The 19,097-nt window shown below is 42.8% G+C and overlaps 1 protein-coding gene across 1 annotated transcript in view; it reads right to left on the bottom strand.

Annotated features, from left to right (window-relative positions):
- The window catches only part of znf407 (zinc finger protein 407), a 158,296-nt gene that overhangs the window by 131,984 nt on the left and 7,215 nt on the right, over positions 1-19,097 (bottom strand). The window contains exon 4 of the mRNA XM_065957650.1: positions 12,121-12,235. Within this exon, the coding sequence (XP_065813722.1) occupies positions 12,121-12,235 (115 nt within the window). The remainder of the gene's footprint in view (positions 1-12,120; positions 12,236-19,097) is intronic.

Here is a 19,097-nt window from a genome sequence, read left to right on the forward strand (position 1 = left end):
CACCGGCTCGGGGAAGGCATCAGTCAGTGAGGTTAGCGAGCATGGTAGCAACATGACCTCAGAAAATGTATCCTCCTCGGGTAGGTTAAACACACAGGCGCACAAACAAACACGCACGGAGGCCACGCTCATTTCCCCAGTCCTCTTAGCAGACTAACCTGCTCTCTTCATTAGGGTGCTGTGGGGACTTATCACTGTGTAGTCTTTGTCCTTGCTGTAATTGCCCTCTCGGCATGTCAGCCCCCCCACCCACAACACCACCATCCTGGCAGCCCAACACACCCAGCCCGACATCAGCCCCCCCCTCCACCTCGTGACAGGCCTGGTTAGACGGCGGTGCGGGGAGCCTCTCCTGAGACCTGCTGATCGGCCCCTGAGGTCCGTCGGTATAGAGAGGCTTGTCCTAGTTAAAGCAGCACCGGCAGGGACACCCCTCTGAACGCTACAAGCCCAGCCTCCAACTCCACTCATTTACAACTGCACCTTCACCCACTGTGGAGTCCAACATCTCACCAAAGACACGGCAAGACGTTTTCCACTTTGGAAAGTATAACTCTGGCTAGCACTGAGGGGGGGGAATAATAAAATCCATCTTCCTACATTCATTTGACCATTTGCTTGTAATCTGAAAACACTACCAACAAAAGTTTCACTTCATTCTTCAGTTTCTGACATTTCTGAACAATTATCATTGAAGTTTTGATTGAATTTTAAAACGACAAATATCGATCATGACAAAAGTTAAAAGATGTGAAGGCTTAAGCTATACTTTCAACAAATGAATGTAATCTTAATTGTGTTTCATTCATGCATACACCACACGCCAGGCAGTCACAGCACAAATCAAGCCTGTGACTGGGGCTTCCTAGCAAGTTGAATGGCGCCATCTAATGGCCAAAAAAAAAGACTGCAAATCAACAACGCCAGCAAGAGTTTCTTTGAGCATCAAACTGGATTCAAAGAAACAAATTAGTTCTCTGACTCTTCTTGAAGCTTGTTTAGCCTTTAAAAGTCTCAGTAATCACATTTTGCTGGGGGTAGGGGGGATTGGAGGCAGCAGGCGGGCAAGGCTTTGAAGTGACCATAAAAGTGGGCAGAGTGAACCCCCTAATTTGAAATTTAACTGTTAAAGACACAGGGCTATCAGTGTTGCAGCATAATCCTGACCTCTTGTTTGTTTTGCTGAATAAACAGAATAAATGAATAAATGCTTCTCCGTTTCACACGGCACGCTCCTCCTCATCACGCTCATGGTTGTTTTCCTGTGAGGGTAATCGATGTGTCAGCGTTTTTCACGGCCGGATGCAGGGGTTCAGACCTGTGCCTCGGATTGGAGGGGCTCGGCGGTGCGCTGGGGGGGGTTAACATGGGGCAGTGTTCGGGAGGGCTAAAAGTAGCATGGGTGAGGACGGGGTCTTCTTCTTTTTAGGGCCACATGTCCACTCCTCTTTCCTGCAGGCCATTATGAGCAGCGAACAACTCCCCCCTGTTGCCAATTGTCACCATCTTTACACTCAAATAAATGACCCTCCACCATATACACCCCTGTCTTGAACTTCGGCAGAAGCAGTGGCAACTGCACCGATGAGAAGATTTTAGTGGCACTCACAGAAGAAAAAAAATATGCTAACCTCTTCCACCACTACATCCAACATCAGCTAGCGGGGGCCACAGAAGAAGCTGGCAAACAAACAGCAAGACATAAAAGAGATGTGATACGCCATATAACAATTTAATAACTTTGTTGCACCGCATCTGAAATGCAAACACATTAAAGTGGACACAGTGCCCCTCTCATTAAACACACAGCAGTATAAACATTATTATGTACCCCACCCCATCCCCCTACCCCCCTACACACTTGCATAAACATACACAAAGACTTTCTGCATCCCTGCATCCATCCAAAGCATGCCACCAACAAGCCTTGGGAGTTTTTCTATGGGGGTGTTTTATGCGTCCCGTGGGGCTCGGAGACAGTGAGATGTGGATATAGCACACAGAGGATCCCAGTCAAGGACACAGGCAGCATCACTCACTGCACCATTATTTGCTCATATTTAAAGCCGGGGCTACCTGAGGGACTGTAGCTACACATGCAGAGGAGGATGGGTGATTTCAGAGTCCGACGGGTGTGCTGAGCGCCGGAGAGCTAAAGGAGATGCAGCAGAGGCGAGCAGACAGAGAGAGAGAGAGAGAGAGAGAGAGAGAGAGAGAGAGAGAGAGAGAGAGAGAGAGAGAGAGAGAGAGAGGAGTGACGGAGGGCTTTATATGTCAGCACGGTGATACCAGCCTTTTTATGGCCGAATATTTTTCCTCTTGTCAGAGCTGGATAAGGAATCACCATAAGGTTGGGGAGCATGAATATTGCCCTTGAGGGCCCACTGTGGCTGCTCCTGTTTATGGTTGACTAGCAATCAGCCACCGATTCAGGACCCACAACCCCCTCATCCATCCATGTCAGCAATTAATCAATTAAACGGGCAGCGGGGAGGAGTGGGATCAGGCTAGGTGTGTTAATACAATAGCCTGTTAAGGTTGATGTAATTTCATCACTAATGTCAGCCATTCATCACGGCTTATTATCTGTTTCGCATAGACAGTGGTCAATATCACTTCATAAATCTCAGAATCATCCGGATCGTGCGATATTAGGCCTGAAGGATGCCACTAAATGATGGACGACGGAGATTGTGGGCACAAAACTTCACAAGGGTACTTGTAGAAGCTGCAAAGATAATGTGAGGATTAATAAAACAGGAGTATAGACATTCGATGTAACTTTTTAAAAGCTGCAGTTCTGTTCTTTTATATGAATTGCTTGATAACATAAAAATCAGAGAACTGTCCTTGTGCTCATATTGTAGCCAATGAGATTTGCACATTTTGTTTTACTCTATGGTTCCTTGTTGGAGCCCATACCCGCTTTTCTACCCACAAAAAGGATATGAGGTAAACACAATGTATACACTCTTTGATTCTGGTATAAAGGCCGGACTGTGTCTGTGTTTGTGTGGTTTTAGACTTGGTTGTGTAGGAGGACGCCCTGTTTGCTTCTGAGCCTGGTATGAGCATGTGTGGGCCACACCACATGTGATACACAAAGTGAGAGCACTCATTTGGATCCAAAGTCTTGTATCACTAACTATGTTTTGTTGGACTCGAGCCACTGACAGCAGACAGTTTGTGCCAGTATCTCAAAACTTGAAATGTCACCATTTTCAAGGCCAAGATATCAGAAAACTTACAAAGACAAAGTGTTCCCTTCTGGGTTTTTTTTTTCTTTTCTTTCAGTTACAGAGACAAAAGACGTCGACACAACAATGGGATAGTGGACTATGAACTTGTTATAATCTCGCAGTTGGATTCTTGACCTGCTTGTTATTTAAGCTCTTACAATTGTGCTTCACTTTCTTTGTTTATTCAAACTCCTTTTGTTTCATCTTCTCTTCCCAGACATGGTTCCTGTTCCAGCCCGGGCTGTGTCTGCTCATCTTCAGGCTGTGTTAGGGATAAGGTTGTCAGCATTTCAGACACTTTGATGCTTTGGGATACTCAACTGTTTTTAAAACGATATCCCCTCTGTTATTTTAATGAGTGATAGTATCAGTATGAAAGGAGTTTGCCTGCATTTTTCGGGAATTTAAAACTAAAAAATTACCCAATCTCGGTTGTTTAGGACTTGTTTTTTTTGTTTCCTTGGTATCCAAACAGATATCAATGTCACTTACTGTTATCAAAGTTCTAAATTCTGGTATCATGAAAAACCCTGGTTAAGAATGAACTGTCATCACCTATGAATCTCATAGAGACAGTGGGCTATATAAAAAAAAAATACTTATTTACAATCATTTCATGAATCTTCCTAACAGTATTCTGGAGACATGCAGCACAGTATGGGTGCGAATCACCAGAGGCCCTACGATACGATATCATCACGATTTTAAACATTTTGCAAACTGCTGTGGATTGAGATACAATATATTGCAATTTAACTTTTTTAACTGCAAATTATGTGCCCACATAAAACTAAAATCAAGAACTGTTTTATCAAATAAGAAAAAATTTCAGTCTTCAGTCCCCCAGACTTCAGTCTTTTTATTTCTACACAATGGGAGTGAAGCCACCAGACTGACCGACACTGTGATCAAAGTGAAACCCTGTCAAGGCAGCATGCACCTCACAATCTGAAGTGTTGGTAGTTCAGTCTAATCCAACTTGAACATGATTTTTTAACAATGCAACTTGTTCAACATGAATTGTGCAACCCCTTCTGCAATTAAAAATGAATGTATCAATGAATGAAAGGCATATTAGCTTTTAATATAATACAAATATCGACACTTGGGGACCATGAGACAACATTATATCTCCACACATAATATCGCGATACTGCTGTATTGATTTCCCCCCCCACCTCCACTGTACAGTGATTATTTCTACCTCAAATACAGTTTACAATCAAACAGTTTATCCATCAAATCAATTTGACAGCACAGACTGGTTTTCATCCAGTTTTAATAGCTGGCCGATACCTACCCTGCTGTATATTGGTCTAATGCCACTTACAGCTCCAGTCAGACATAAAGAGCCTCCCCTCCACTCAAGCCAACATTTCCTCAGCACTCCCAGCAGGTACATCAGCTCAATTATGATGATGGCAATGACTGATTGCATTTTACCTCTCCCCTGTTCCCCCAATAAGTCTGGCCATCACACAGAGAGTGGAAGATGTAGAAAGAGAGAGAGGCCGAGACACAGATCGAGATAGCGGCGTCATCTCCGGTGAGCTACAAACATCCCAGATGCCAGTCTCCGGGACGGTATCAAACATCTCGGTGGCAGACTCACCATGAAAATAATCTATACCTACAGGAAGTCAATTAAAAAGTGCCAGGGGAGATTAAGAGCAACGTGACAGCTTTTCGTCAGGCCACAGGTTTGTCTGCGAGAGCCAGCAGGTTGCGCGTCTGCTGCGAGTGTGTGGAGGGAAGGTAAAGTGTGTGTGTTAGTAGTAAAGACATGTAGGAAAGTGGGGGCGGCGGTGGAGGGAGGAAAGCGTTGCCGTACACCCTTAAAAGCCCCCTCATGAATATTAAGAAGGCCGTTGGCAGCCGGCAGCTCCGCTACAAGTTTGCAAACCAGCGTAATGTGTCTGTTTGCGCTGAGGAAGAGCTCAGTCCGGATATCAATTAAATCAAGCGTTGTCAGTCTGATGGCCCTCTCAATGGAGGGACAGCCCATTCCCCTCTACACATCAGCTCAGCTTTGTGTCAACCATCCATCTCTCATCCTCCCCTTCCCTCCCTCCTCTCTCTCTCTCTCTCTCTCTCTCTCTCTCAGTTGCCATCTTTATCAGCTCCAACCCACTCTTCCTCTCTCTCTCTCTTTCTGTCTCTCAAGCAGCCGGTAACTGAATGCACAAATTACTCTCCCCTCCACCTTTAACTCCCACTAAATCTTTCCCCTTTTCCACTTTGCTGAGCCGGGATATTTTATTCCTCCATCAAATATGCATCCCATTAATTAAGTTAAATTACTCCTGACTGCCAAATCTCCCCTGCCCCGATGGGTGTCAACACAGAAATGCATGACTGTGAACCTCCAATGACACGGCCCCAACACTTAAACGTGAGTTACGGCCTTTTCGAGCTCCATCCACGGGCAGATTACCAGACACTTTGGGCTTCTTGAATTAAGCGTGCATGTGCTCCTTCCCCTCCACCCAGCTTTTTAATAAGTGCACAATGGATGACACTCGCACTTCTGACAATGAGAGGACTGATATTTTAATTACACTCCTTTTTTCATCTGCCTTCCTCTTCATCTTTTAATTGCTGTTGTTAATCACTCATTAATTTCCCCACTTTTTCCCCCCCTACAATATACCTATGACACGATTAGCTCTTTAAAATGGATTGTTCAGCAACATTTCTTTTTTTTAATAATTCAACTTTTTAAAGATATAAAGTTTGTTCTTCTTTTGTGGGGACCTGGTGTGAGATGGAGGGTGCAATCTTTGCTCATGTTTCTTCAGTGAATGGAACCCAAATCCGCCTTTGTAAGCTGATTTAAATCTTTAAAAAAGGTACATTTAAAGTACAGAAATTTGATCAAGATAGGGTCTTGGAAGTTTTCCTTGCAGCTAGAGATTTTAAAAAACCCACAAGTGATAAAAAGCAGAGAAAAGCTGAGGCCACAAGAAGTTTAATTCTTTTAAAAAGAAGCTAGCAAGATCACACAAGGTGCAGACAATAGCCTCTTAACTAAGACGACCCTCAAGAGCGGCATAACTTACTATCATAAGGCTATGTGCTGTGTTAGCTCCCCAGCTTAACTACCGATTTTGCTATTAGCAAATGCTTTGTTTTTGTTTGTCTTTGAATAAAGTGAAAAGCTTTGATTATGAAGCCCCCCAGGCCGCTGTTCTGGGCCCACTAAAGATTATGAGATTGTTATTAAAACCTAATAGGACTGATCTGCTGACAGAGATTTCTCTCTTTGTGTTTTGAACTTAGAGATGCTGAGTGGGGTCCCATTCAAACACTTCAAAGCATCTTTTTACAAACACGAGACTGGGTGAACAAACAGATTTTATTTATGTCCCTTAAGTATTTCTGCTTGTTTAATTTGAAGCACAAATGAAAAAGCGTTCGCTGCCGTTCTGATGAGTACCGGGCCTGTTTTTCAGACTCAACTAATGAAGCTGTATGTTTGTTGCCATCTCCTCGGCTGAGAGAATTCTGCGTGGACACGCCACTCTTGGAGGAAATAAAGTTTGACAGTCTGGCTCCAAAACAAGTCTAAAAAGTGTAAAACTGTACTCTGCTGGATTTATACTGATACATGGAGGCTGTCCAGAATTGATTTCTCTCTCTCGCTCTCTCTCTCTCTCTCTCTCTTTTTCCTCCTTTTTGCCTTTCTCTGTATGTGCATGTTTGCCTGTGCATGAGTGTGTTTCTATTGCAAAAAACATTAATTTTACAAACATCAGCCCAAGGCTACTAAACACATCCAATCCATTATGCTGCGCTTTATCGTGTTATGGGGGGTAACGGGCTGTAAAGCTGTCTCGGTCATAAAGAGCAATCGCAGAGTGCCGAGTCAAACCAGAATGCCGAGCACTGCGAGCCATACGCAGCCCTCGTTATCATCAGAACAGCGCCGTCACATACTTAACCTTTCCAGACCAGCCTTTCTGCATTATTTTCCAAATGACCTTTAGCGTTACTTATTTCATTTTCTATAATGGCACACTAAATTTAGCTAAATGCATCAGAGCAAAATGTGTTTATTTTGGTGAAGGGGACTTCACTGACTGACAAGGACTCTGTCCTCAGACCCAAACTGTTAAATGTCTGAAACAGTAAACGGTAAAATATTGTTTTTACACAGAAAGTACAGGGCTCTGTGTCTGATGTGCACAAAGATAGAAGCAAATTGGGGGGAGTATGCACGCTTAATAAAAAAAATATGTTTGTTGTTTATTTTAATGGAAGTTAAAGGATGCAAATGTAAATACAACTCCCTGGTCAAAGTCAGCTCACCAACTTCTAGGACTGACACAAAAAAAAATGGAGGTTTATCTGATCAAAGATAGAATTGAGTTGGTTTGCCTTGAGACAATCAAACTCTTTTTTATATATTTTATGACCTTAGATGCCTCCTGTTGCATATTTACAGACCTCTGGAGGTTGATAAAATAACGAATGAAATATTTAAACACAAAAGCCTGATTGAATCTGAGCAGTTTGAGGAAAAAAAATAACATTTACATATTTTTTTTTGGACTAATTAATCCGGATTTTCTGCTTCCAGTTGCTGCCAACACATGATGCACACTCTTGGTCAAACACAGCTAAATCCTACAGGACGTCATGCGCTTTAAAAAGGTCTAACTTTAAAATTGGATGCAAAAAACTAACCCTGGAGCTGTTGTATCACAGGCACAGTGCCTCAGCCTGCAAGGAGCAGCGTGCGTTTCACATCCGTGCTGTATGAAGCGCGGGGGGGTTGGGGTGGAGGGATCTTAGTGAAATCGCTAATGTACGTGATGATTAAGTGTAACTCAAATACCGACTGTGTTGTTCATAGGCCTGACAGGCAGTAATTTGGTGTATTATATTCTGCGGTTTTAATTGCACGCCACCAACGTGTCTCTCTGACACATTATGAAGCGATGATGTACAATTATTTCAGGGCGGCGGGAGATCAGTGGAGTGACATTATAATCATCCTCATAGGGATCCCTCTCTTCATCTGCAACAACCATTAATGTTTAAATGGGAGGAAAAAAAAACATAAAAATAGTTCTCAGGGAGTTCTAACCAGAATCTGTTGGAGGATTATAGAGAATCACGTCAGGGGAGAAGGAGAGGGGTGTGGATAGACAATGGAGGGGCTGAGTTAAGTGACGGCTTTCTCTGGATAAGCAGCGAGCTAAGATGCGCCTCCACTGTCATTGCCAGGCCTCACACTACTCATACGGGCCCGGGCATTAAGGCACATTACAGCGGATGAGCCACGCAGGGCGGAACTGATGGGCTATTCTGGGAACAGACCAGACAATCTCACAAGACAGGGGGGGACATAAAAACCCTGACATGAGCCAGCCCCATCCTGTTAACAGTCAAATCACACACACAACACCCAACATGAAATCATGACTATATATACTCCCTCTAACACTAAGTCAAGAAAACTGAGACAAGAAGGGAGGGAGGGGAAAACACAAAGCAGCCTCGGAGGAGGAGGAGACGGACTTTAGCACGTCGCAAACTTTTTTGTGTTGTGAGAAGAAAAAAAAAAGGTTTTTAAGTTTTGTTCAAATTCCTGAAGTGACACTTGGAAACGGGCAGCTTATGACCTATAATCATAAAACGGCAGTCCACAAGAGGACAATCCATGTCCATGATAGTGTTAATACTTCTAAGGCCGGGACTGAGATATTAAACCAATGCCTCAAAGCATTTACTCTGTTTATGCATAATTTAACACCTACAACAGCACTGGATGTCCGTTGCATCTTTGGGGAGGACGAAAGAGCGGGAGGGTGGAAATGCTGAATCCAGGCCCTTTCTGTTAGATGATGGAGAAAAGGAGGAGGAGGAGGAGTAGGCTCATTAAGTGGCCGAGGCCCCACTGTGGACAAAACACGCCGGGAGGAGCCGCAAGAATCTGCCGCCTCACATACTGGAGGATTTTTTTTTTCAACCAATTAAATATGAGAAATCTTATCTTGCATGCTAACAGCCAATTTGTGTTTTTCTGCTGTTTTTGCACTTTAAGAGTTCTTTATAGGCAAATTAAGACAGATCAGGCTGTTTAAAAAATGAAGGCAGAATGTAGGCTAAACAGGCAGGTAGAAACAGAGACAAACAGATGTCTGGTGGGAGTGAGACACACTGGAAGCAAGCAACAGAACGCCTCTGAAGTCTTACTGATGACGAGCGAGGCACTGACCAGCACGCTCAGGTTTGATTGACAGCTTGGCCAAAGGGTTCCAATCTGTCCTGGCCTTGCATTTGCATTTGTTAATTAAATGCCACAACAATATGATCTTTAACTATCAATAAGTACCCCTCCCCATCTCACACACACACACACACACACACACACACACACACACACACACACACACACACACACACACACACACACACACACACACACACACACACACACACACACACACACACACACACACACACACACACACACACACACACACACACACACACACACACACACACACACACACACACACACACACACACACACACACACACACACACACCTAACGTTCCTGAGAAGATAACAGCAGTGTTGAGCTGAAACTAAAGCGAGGTGGACAGCTAAGGTGCAGCACATCCATTGGCTCGCAGTGTCAAAGCCGAGGTAATCTTCTAGTCGGGAAGTTTAACAAGAGAAACGCAAAAATCGATGGATGGAGGGAAGTTTTTTTGGTTGTTTTTCTGAAGGAAGGTAACAAAAGTTTATTTTTTAAAAACACAGAAGCAATATGCTGAATCGAGAGTCCAAACAACACAGGAGTAAATAAAACCAACAAAACTTGATGCCCCATGGAGGCCAGTGAGTCTGAATGAATGAAACACACATTTCACATAGTTAAAAAGCAGCCCCGACAAATAGTGCTGTGTTCATTTAAATGATTAATGCGTGTAAACAAATATCCAGAAGAAAAAAAAAAAACTTTTTTTAGTTTCCCAATTGTGGGCCCGTCATTAGCATCTGTGGGATAATGCAGAACTTAATGGCGCTATAATCACACTTTACACATTACACCTGAAAGCCGGTCATCCATTAGTAACCTGCTTTAGATTCAGGTTAAGGGCAGATCATCAAACGAGGAGAGTTTGGGAAGGGGAGCAGGCTATGTGTATGTATGACTCTGGCCTTAATGAGGGTGTTTCTGGAGGTTTCTTTGTGTTTGCTGCTCTTTAGTCAAGAGGAGCGACGGTCTGGTGATCAGTCAGCACTGAAAGCACACACAGGGCCGATTTGTCACCAGCGGCTGGCACTGGCAGCACACAGCTCCTCCGTCTGCATGATTTGTGAAACCAGGAGCTGTATTTAGTGGTCCCATTTAAAGGCATATTGGAGAATGTGTGTGTGTGTGTGTGAGTGAGTGTTTGAGTGTGTGTGTTTATGTGCATGTAAAGCTAGTCACTTGGTCACAGCTCAACATATTCGCAGCACTTGGGAGAAGAGGGTTTTTCAGCTGGAGGGCTTGTGAAACATGAGCCTTTCCTCTCATTAAAGGAGAAGCTGGGCTTAAACCAAAGCTTGTTTGCTCCTGCTGTAATATGTTTGCGAACATCGGGCTGGAGCAAATAAACATTTTCGCTCTGCCCGGCTTTCAGAAGAACAAAAATCGGCCGGCGACTGAACTAAATGGAACAGTTTACACAGAATTACACGGAGGGAGAAACTAATAACTCGGCATATGTCTTCATCTCAGTGAGCCCGTAGCCGCCGCAGAAGCTCGATGGCACAAAGCTGGAAAATCCCACAATTTACTCTATTCCCCGACTGCAATGTTTAACAGCTTAACACGTCCATTTGAACATGGTAAGGCAGTGAGGAGGTCTACCACGGGACTGAAACGAGCTGAACACAACATATGGTCTGTATGTAGGGGGTACAAGGTAGAGAGGGGTAATAACTGTACTCTGGCACTACTGGGTATTTATGGACTCATAGTTACATACCTACACCTTACATCAGGACTGTTTGACACCTGAAACCATGAAGAAGGTTAAATTATGGGTTTGGGAAAGTAATAATTGTGTATTGCTGTATGCTGTATGATGTATGTAATGTTACTGACTGAAATTACCAGATTATAAATGCATGCAACCTTTCACAAAAATAAGCTAAAATTAATTTTATCTATATAACTTTACCGGAAGATCTGACACCAGTCACATAGGTAAGTGGGAACAAGGCATTAAAGGTCCAATAAGTAAGATATTTACTGAATTAAATCATAAAAAGACATTAAAAAAACATGCTATGTTGAAGTGTTGGCTTTCTGTCAACCATGCAGCAGCCAGCATGTCCTCCTCCTAAACTTCGATTCCAGTGCGGAATGGTTTGTTTTTGTTTTGGCCAGAGAAGCAGTCAGCATCTGACCGTTTTGCGCCTCGCCCCTCGGTTTGCCAAGCAGACGGCAAACCAACAGGTGTTACAGCGGTGAAAGCGGGCAAACTGTCAAGGTTCTGATATAACTGTTTCTACCAGACCTAAACGGCCTTTTTTTCTAATAAGCTCCACGACCAGAAATGTGGTGAAACTAGAATAAATATTGGAGATGCTTTTTAAAAATGGAGAGAGGTTAGAGAACAGAAAAGTTTCAAGATACAGAGGTGATTAGAGACGGAAGCTTCCGTGTTCGCGACATAGCAACCAGCATGCACAGCGACTCTATGGCCGAGGGGGCAGGGCGAGACAATGTTTTGAATATGGACTGCAGTACCCATTTTAAACGCTAGGCGTCAGAGTTACATATTGCTCCTTTAATGTTAACAAACTCGCTCTTTGTTGTTCGCCGTCTTTCTAAAAAAATTTTAAAAAAGGTTCTTGTTGCTTGTAACTCACCCACAGATGTCACATTTGTACTCTCTCATGCCGAGGTGTCTCTTCACGTGGTTCCTGGCGTCTCCCAGCTGAGCAGTTGCAAAGTTGCAGATCTTACACATGAAGGGCTTCGATCCTGTCAAACAATACGGCAACTCAAATTAGACAATATTATTACATTTCAATAAAAGAAAGGGTAATTTTCACTTCACTTAAAGAAACTGTCTAGCAGGAATGTGATCTTACAGTTCAGATCATTGTTCAGCATCAGGCATGTTTAGTCTGTTATTAGGTCTTTGGTGTAAGGAAAACCTGCATTACATGACTTTACTGAAATCCCCATAAAGACTATCAGTAGTACTGAGTGCCAGGCGTCCCTTCGTTCACTCTCTATCTATCCTTGTCACTCTCCTTCATCTCTTACCTACTCTTCCTTTGCTTCTGGATGCGTAAATTGGATTCCAAAGGTCAGGGCAAATACGTAAATCAATTCTGTGTGCGCTCACTACCTCCTATTCCATCATTAAAGCGCTAATCACTCTGGCGGGCTTCGCAGGGAGGTTTCTCCCTAATTATTGTCATTAATAAGTCCAGAGGGCGGGGTAGCGCTTGAGAGAGTGGCAGAGCCTCTGCCTGCAATCCGTCATTTAACAGCAGAGCAGGGAGGGCTGATTCCTCCGCTGCCTGTGACGCACAAACAACTACAAGCTGAAGTTAAAAGAGGAGACCTGGATGCTTTAGAAATGAGAACATGATTCTTTCATTTTATAAATGGTAGAGAAAGTCAGTGATTCATGTTGTTTACCAAACTCTACAGTCAGACAAATTATTTCTCAAAGCTTGAACTTTGTCCCAAAAATAAAAAAGGTGCAGAAGGAAGCCACCACACTTTGTTTTGCTGTCCAGAATTAGGCCAGCATGTGGCAGCCTGTTTTGATTTGATATCCACACACGCATCTTTGAGCAAGCCCTCACCCCATCGCAGTGAATATCCCAAGACGATCTGCAATATTTATTCCAGGGGCAGCCGTTGATTTGATTAAGCACTTTGTGTAGATTACTAATTCGTTCATACACGGTTCACTTGCTGTGAGCTGGAAGTACGACACATCGAATTTTAAGCCTGTAACGAAGATTGAAAGGCAAGCCTGGGCTAACAAGGCCCGTAAACACAGGGGGCGAGAGGGAGGGCGCAAGGGGGGTCCGCACATGGGCAACGGCAATGCCAGCCTCTTTCATTTCACAAGTCCCTGCAGTGTACCACACACACATACACACACACACACACACACAAATCACTACAAATAGCCAAAAAAAAGGTGCATGCACAAGGACAAAAACAGCACATAAACACTTCAAATCCCTATACATGACCACAAACTTCACACCTAAATGTGCAGACACTTTCGCACAAACTTAAAAATAATAAACCACACAACACAATCATCAACACTGACACTAAACAAAAAGACAGACGTACACACAAACACCCTCACACCTACCAATACCTACATCGAGATGCAGAGCCCCACCTCACACCTATGCATGTGCATACAGACACACACGCATTAAATTCACAAGACATAGTCACCCAATGGACAAACAGAAGGAGAGACAATCGCTCCTTCTCACTCACACACACACATATTCAAACACACACAACCTAAAGTTGAGGTGAGAGCGAGGCGTGTGGGGAGCTGATTTGTCCAGATGGCTGGCTGAGTATGAGACATGGCAGAGAGGAGAGAGATGTAACGTCCCTCAGTTCTCACATCTTATCACATTAATACTCCACCACTCCACTTAAACAGCCTCCGTGAAACTGAAATTGACCATCAATGCGGTGTCATGTTAAATTAATATTGCCATCCACACAGGGGCGATGTGGCTCCCTCACATCCCAGATGAGACAGGGAATGACTAATTCATTTCCTGAGAGGAGAGAGGAACCTCATGCAATGTTTCACTCCACACACAGACACACAGACACACACATACACACACTCCTATCATAGTCTTGGCTTTAATCCTCAGGTTTGGAGTAAGAAAATACAAAATGATGATTATATTTTAAAATGTATATGTATTATTTATTATTTTATTTTGAAAGGCTTACAGACAGAGTTTGAACATGTAAGTGTCCTACTCTTCAGTCACAGGCCAGCGCCAGCTCGACTAGTTCCAAGGTAAGCAGTGTTTAAGAAAGCATTAAATGTCACACATACGGCTGCAGATATCCAGCCAACATGTATTTGTTATCTGTCACTTTTTGTTGTTACTGTAACACACAAAGAGCAACACAGCAATTTCACACTAAAGGGAGTGGACCACCGCAACTGTGGTTAATTTTGTTCATTCATTTTATATAAACTTTAGACTTGTGTGTCAGCACAAAAATAGCCGACAAATATACCCATGGGGAGGAGAAGGAGAGAAAATGGTCTCTCAACGCGCACAAACACAAAAGGAAGATGTCGGCAGTGAACGGCCTCCAGTTTAAAAAAAAACACTAAAATTAACAAACTTTTGAAAAACAGGACGGGACTGACAAAACACCCATCAAAATAGAAATGTCAAGATTGAAATAGCATAGTGTAAGACAGATTCTGAATAGCTACAAGTCATAAATAACATATCATTAAGATTTATGAATATCAAATTATAAGCCCCAAGATTAAATACCAAATAAACAAAACGACAGAAAACTCCACTCTGTCATTCTTCTTTTTTTTTTTTTGCCAGTATCAACCTGTTGACGTCAAAGGTTTGTTTTCTTACTTTTGAAAACTGTTTTCAGAAACTGAGAGAATAGATCTATGATGGATGAACTGAATTTTGTATAAATACGTGTCTTAAATACTAGATTGTATTATTTTGTCATTCATAAGGATCCACTGCTCTGTTAGGGGCCTGGTGTGTCAGAGAAGATGTCTTTGCTACTTATGAAGATTTTGCTTTGAAGGCCTGTTATCAAAACCATCAAATACATGTTCTCCAGGTTGACTTTAGGTAGTCTCATTTAAAAAAAGACCAACTGGGGGCGGTCATGGTGCAGTGGTTGGTGCGCGCGCCCCATGTGTGGAGGCTGTGGTCCTCCAAGCGGACGGCCCGGGTTCAAATCCGACCTGTGGCTCCTTTCCCGCATTCCCTGATTTCCGACTCTATCCACTGTCCTATCTCTCAAATAAAGGCACCAAAAAAAAAAACACAGCAGTGTGAGAAACGGGTGAAGACAAGCGCCATCACACCCCAAACAAATGTTAACATAAAAAGAGTGAGCTGCTGAGATTTGGTCATTTTACAACATATAACACAATTTAATGTGATATCATTACATCCAGCCTCTCCTTGGATCTTACATTTCTCAGTCTTCTACTAAGACAGAGACACAGGACCTGATGTCACTGCATCCCTGGTCTGAAAGGTCATGAACATGTCAAATGATAAACTTGAAAATAACATTCCTGTTCACTCCAACTCCCCATACAGACCCACGTCCTTTATGTGGAAAAGTCCACAATCATCAGAAACATGTTTACTGCATATTCATCTGGATGCAGGCGGCTTTCTGTGACTTTTGAAAAATGGAAATATTTGCCCCACGCAGGGGAGGTTGTGTGTACATCTAGTTGCCTCCATTACCACTTGGCCTCAGTTTTTTTTTTATGCCAATCTGGGGATGGGGATTATTAAAGAAAATTAGAGTTGTCCTCACTGAGGCAGGCCAGCTGCTGCCTCATTGCTGCCTCAGAGTTCCTGAGAGACCAGTTGTCCACCAGTCCCTTCTTGTGGTCCCCTTCCAGCTTATCAAATGAGTCCTGAAGCCTGGGGACTTCCCTCTGCACACACTGCTTCACCAGTTCCTCCGCTTCCTGCTCAGTGACTGCTGGGGGGGGGGGGAAGAGGCGCTTGCATGGAAAACATGGATTAAATCTAGAGCTGTAAAAACGTTCCACAGTCACATTCCTCGGGCGTTGTGATTGGTTGATTTGGAAATCCCTGTGAAACGCTTTCTCATCTTGCCTTACCGTTGCATGGTTCTTCTACATGTTTTAGTCATCAGAATTCCATGCAGTCATTACTTTGATTACGAGTTATGAAGACACCTAGTATAGGACTTGTGTAGGTAAATCATCATATCATCATCCATCTTTAAAACACCTGTGGAACCGTTCTTACGCTTTGACTCCTTTGCCTCTTCTGCTAAGCATGTTCTAAATCTGAAGGATTGTTACACTTAACTGTAATTTACACTAAATTCATGAGATGAGCTCCTTTGTAATCACAGTGTCTCCCAGGGACATGCTGATTCCCCTTGATGTTCTTTATGTCCTTTTAAATGTGTCTATACATGATCAAAGAGAATTGAAGTGGTGTTAGAAACGTCTTTATCAAAGGCCCATATTCATGCAAGTTGTATTAAAAAAACAGATTCATGCAATCCCGTGGATTGGTCCAGTTTTACTCGTAACTTATTTGCACATATCACATCCTGTTTGTGAATGTGTAAGCAAGGCGTGTGTGTCTATTACTTTCAGGCTCAGTCTGAGGTCAGACAACTCACTCCAGTGAAAAAGTGACCAATTTACCTCCAAATGCAAATTCCAGCTGTAGCCTCATTGGCAAAATGGTAGGATGTGTATGCGTTTCCTTTAAGGGACAAATTGACAAATCTGTGTGCAGCCACCCACCACCATCTCCTGATTTCACTGATTAATCAAGTGAATAAAAACGAGGTCTTAATTAAAAGGATCTGGACGTGCTCCCAGCTCAGAAAGTGGCAAACGTGTGGCTCCAAAAACCCAACAAAACAAACTCCCAGAATAAATGACCACCGTAGAAAAAGGTGAATAATTCACTGTAATGAGGGAACTTAGCAATAATCACTACAGGCATATGTTGTCAAAATGAAGAGAAATAGAAGCTCTCCACAAAAAAAAAGGAACAGCAAAGATAAAAGTGGAGTAATCTCATAATCAAAATCATAACTCAATCGAATAGAAAGAGGTAAACCTAAAAAAAAAAAAAAAATGCAGAGTGTGTCCTTGACTTGGAGCCATCTGTTGGGACCTCGGAGTCACAGCTTTCATTTTCTTAAGTAACACTAAGTAAGTGACCTCAAAACTCAAGAAATATGACACCGGGTATAAATTATGAATACATGTAGAGTAATCGTTAATAAGAAGAAAGTGGTAGCACTACATTAATCATCGAGATTTAACCTCTAATTCTTACAGCTTTAAGCAGTCGGACTTTAGAGGTAAGCAACCTGCAATATCGCCACACAAGCTTTATATACTATGTATGATAGAAAATGTTCACCCTGCCTCGACTTGAAACTATCCCTCTGTCTCAGAAAACAATAGGTTATCTCATATATTCAAGGAGTAACACATTTTAATCTACTGTTATCTGTTGTAAAAAGTCACACAGTTTTATGTGCTTCCCAGTGATCCGTGAGGACACTGACAGAATATTATCGCTGAGTTTTCTAACAAGACTTGCACAAAAAAAAAGCTGCATTTCCAACACAAATAATCCACAGTCACCCGAAATAAAATCTATCCTATTCCACCACCCCCCCTCATATACATACTATAATGCACAGACATTGTAAGCACAGAGCATGGACTTCAATTAGGAGCCCATTAAAGTTTCGGCTGAAAGGGGGTTGAACCAAAGAAGGCAGAGAAGGGCATTTATTGATGGCGCCCTCACATCTCGTTCTTGCATTAAGCTGATTTTAAAAGCAATTAATACACATGGTCAGGGGAAAGTAATGGAGCACCCTGTGTTCTTAACCTGCTGGACGTTACCCAGCCGAAACCCCGGCCAACACCGCCCTGCTTTGCATTATAAATGACAAGATAAATCTTAATGGATTGAGCATAATCAGCTAGCCATGAAGGCTGACACACACACACACACACACACACACACACACACACACACACACACACACACACACACACACACACACACACACACACACACACACACACACACACACACACACACACACACACACACACACACACACACACACACACACACACACACACACACACACACACACACACACACACACACACACACACACACAGGGCAGGCGTACGAGTGCTCACACACACAAACATGGACATACAGACACAAGGGAAATTAAAGGGTTTGAATACGTCTGCATTGATTATTTTAAATTATTAGCCCACCTCTCTTTGGACCTCCAATGCTTTTAGCCTAAGCTTTAACACATTTACAGAGACTTATTGACTATAATTACAACTGAGTCTTGGTAATGGACACATCAATTATGAGTCGCACTTGTCTTTGACCAAGCGTTGCTCAGGGAATCCCAATCGGGGGTCCATTAGCGTCTCTCCTGCTGGTCTGAAGCTCAATCAGTCTTTACCTTCACCTTCACTGAAACTGCGATTACCTGGCTGCATTAGATAGTAGCCTGAACATTAGCATTAGCTGCCAAAGAGGAGGCTGCATCTGCCCACTCAATAGAGTTGGACCTAAAAACAAAAAAAAAAGGCCTAATAGTGGAGAGGAAACACAGAAATTCCTTTTGAGAGTTTTTGGGTTTAACTAGATATGTTCACAAGAAACACACAATACTGTTACCCATCAAATGTAAACCAAATATGTGTCCTTTGTACTGTTAACAGGGCCATTACTTTAGCCTTAAAGCATGTGAAGTGAATCATCACTTATTTTTATTTGGGGTCATTGCCCACCACCTATCAAGATCACGACCAAATCCGTTGGATGCATCGCAGGCGAAAACAACGTGAAAAACACACGAGCGAGAGAGAACTGCTTTAAAAAAATGGGATTTCTGTGATCGCAACATGGGTGAAAGTTACCAGCTAACATGACCAATGACATAGGGAAGGTTTTAGACAAGTAAACACTCCCCAGATTTGTACATTGGTGTAAATTTGATTATTACTTTGTTTTGTTTTTTCATTAAATGATGTTAGAATGGTTAAAGA

Source organism: Labrus bergylta, chromosome 8 (assembly GCF_963930695.1).
Source record: "Labrus bergylta chromosome 8, fLabBer1.1, whole genome shotgun sequence".
NCBI classification, from domain to species: domain Eukaryota; kingdom Metazoa; phylum Chordata; class Actinopteri; order Labriformes; family Labridae; genus Labrus; species Labrus bergylta.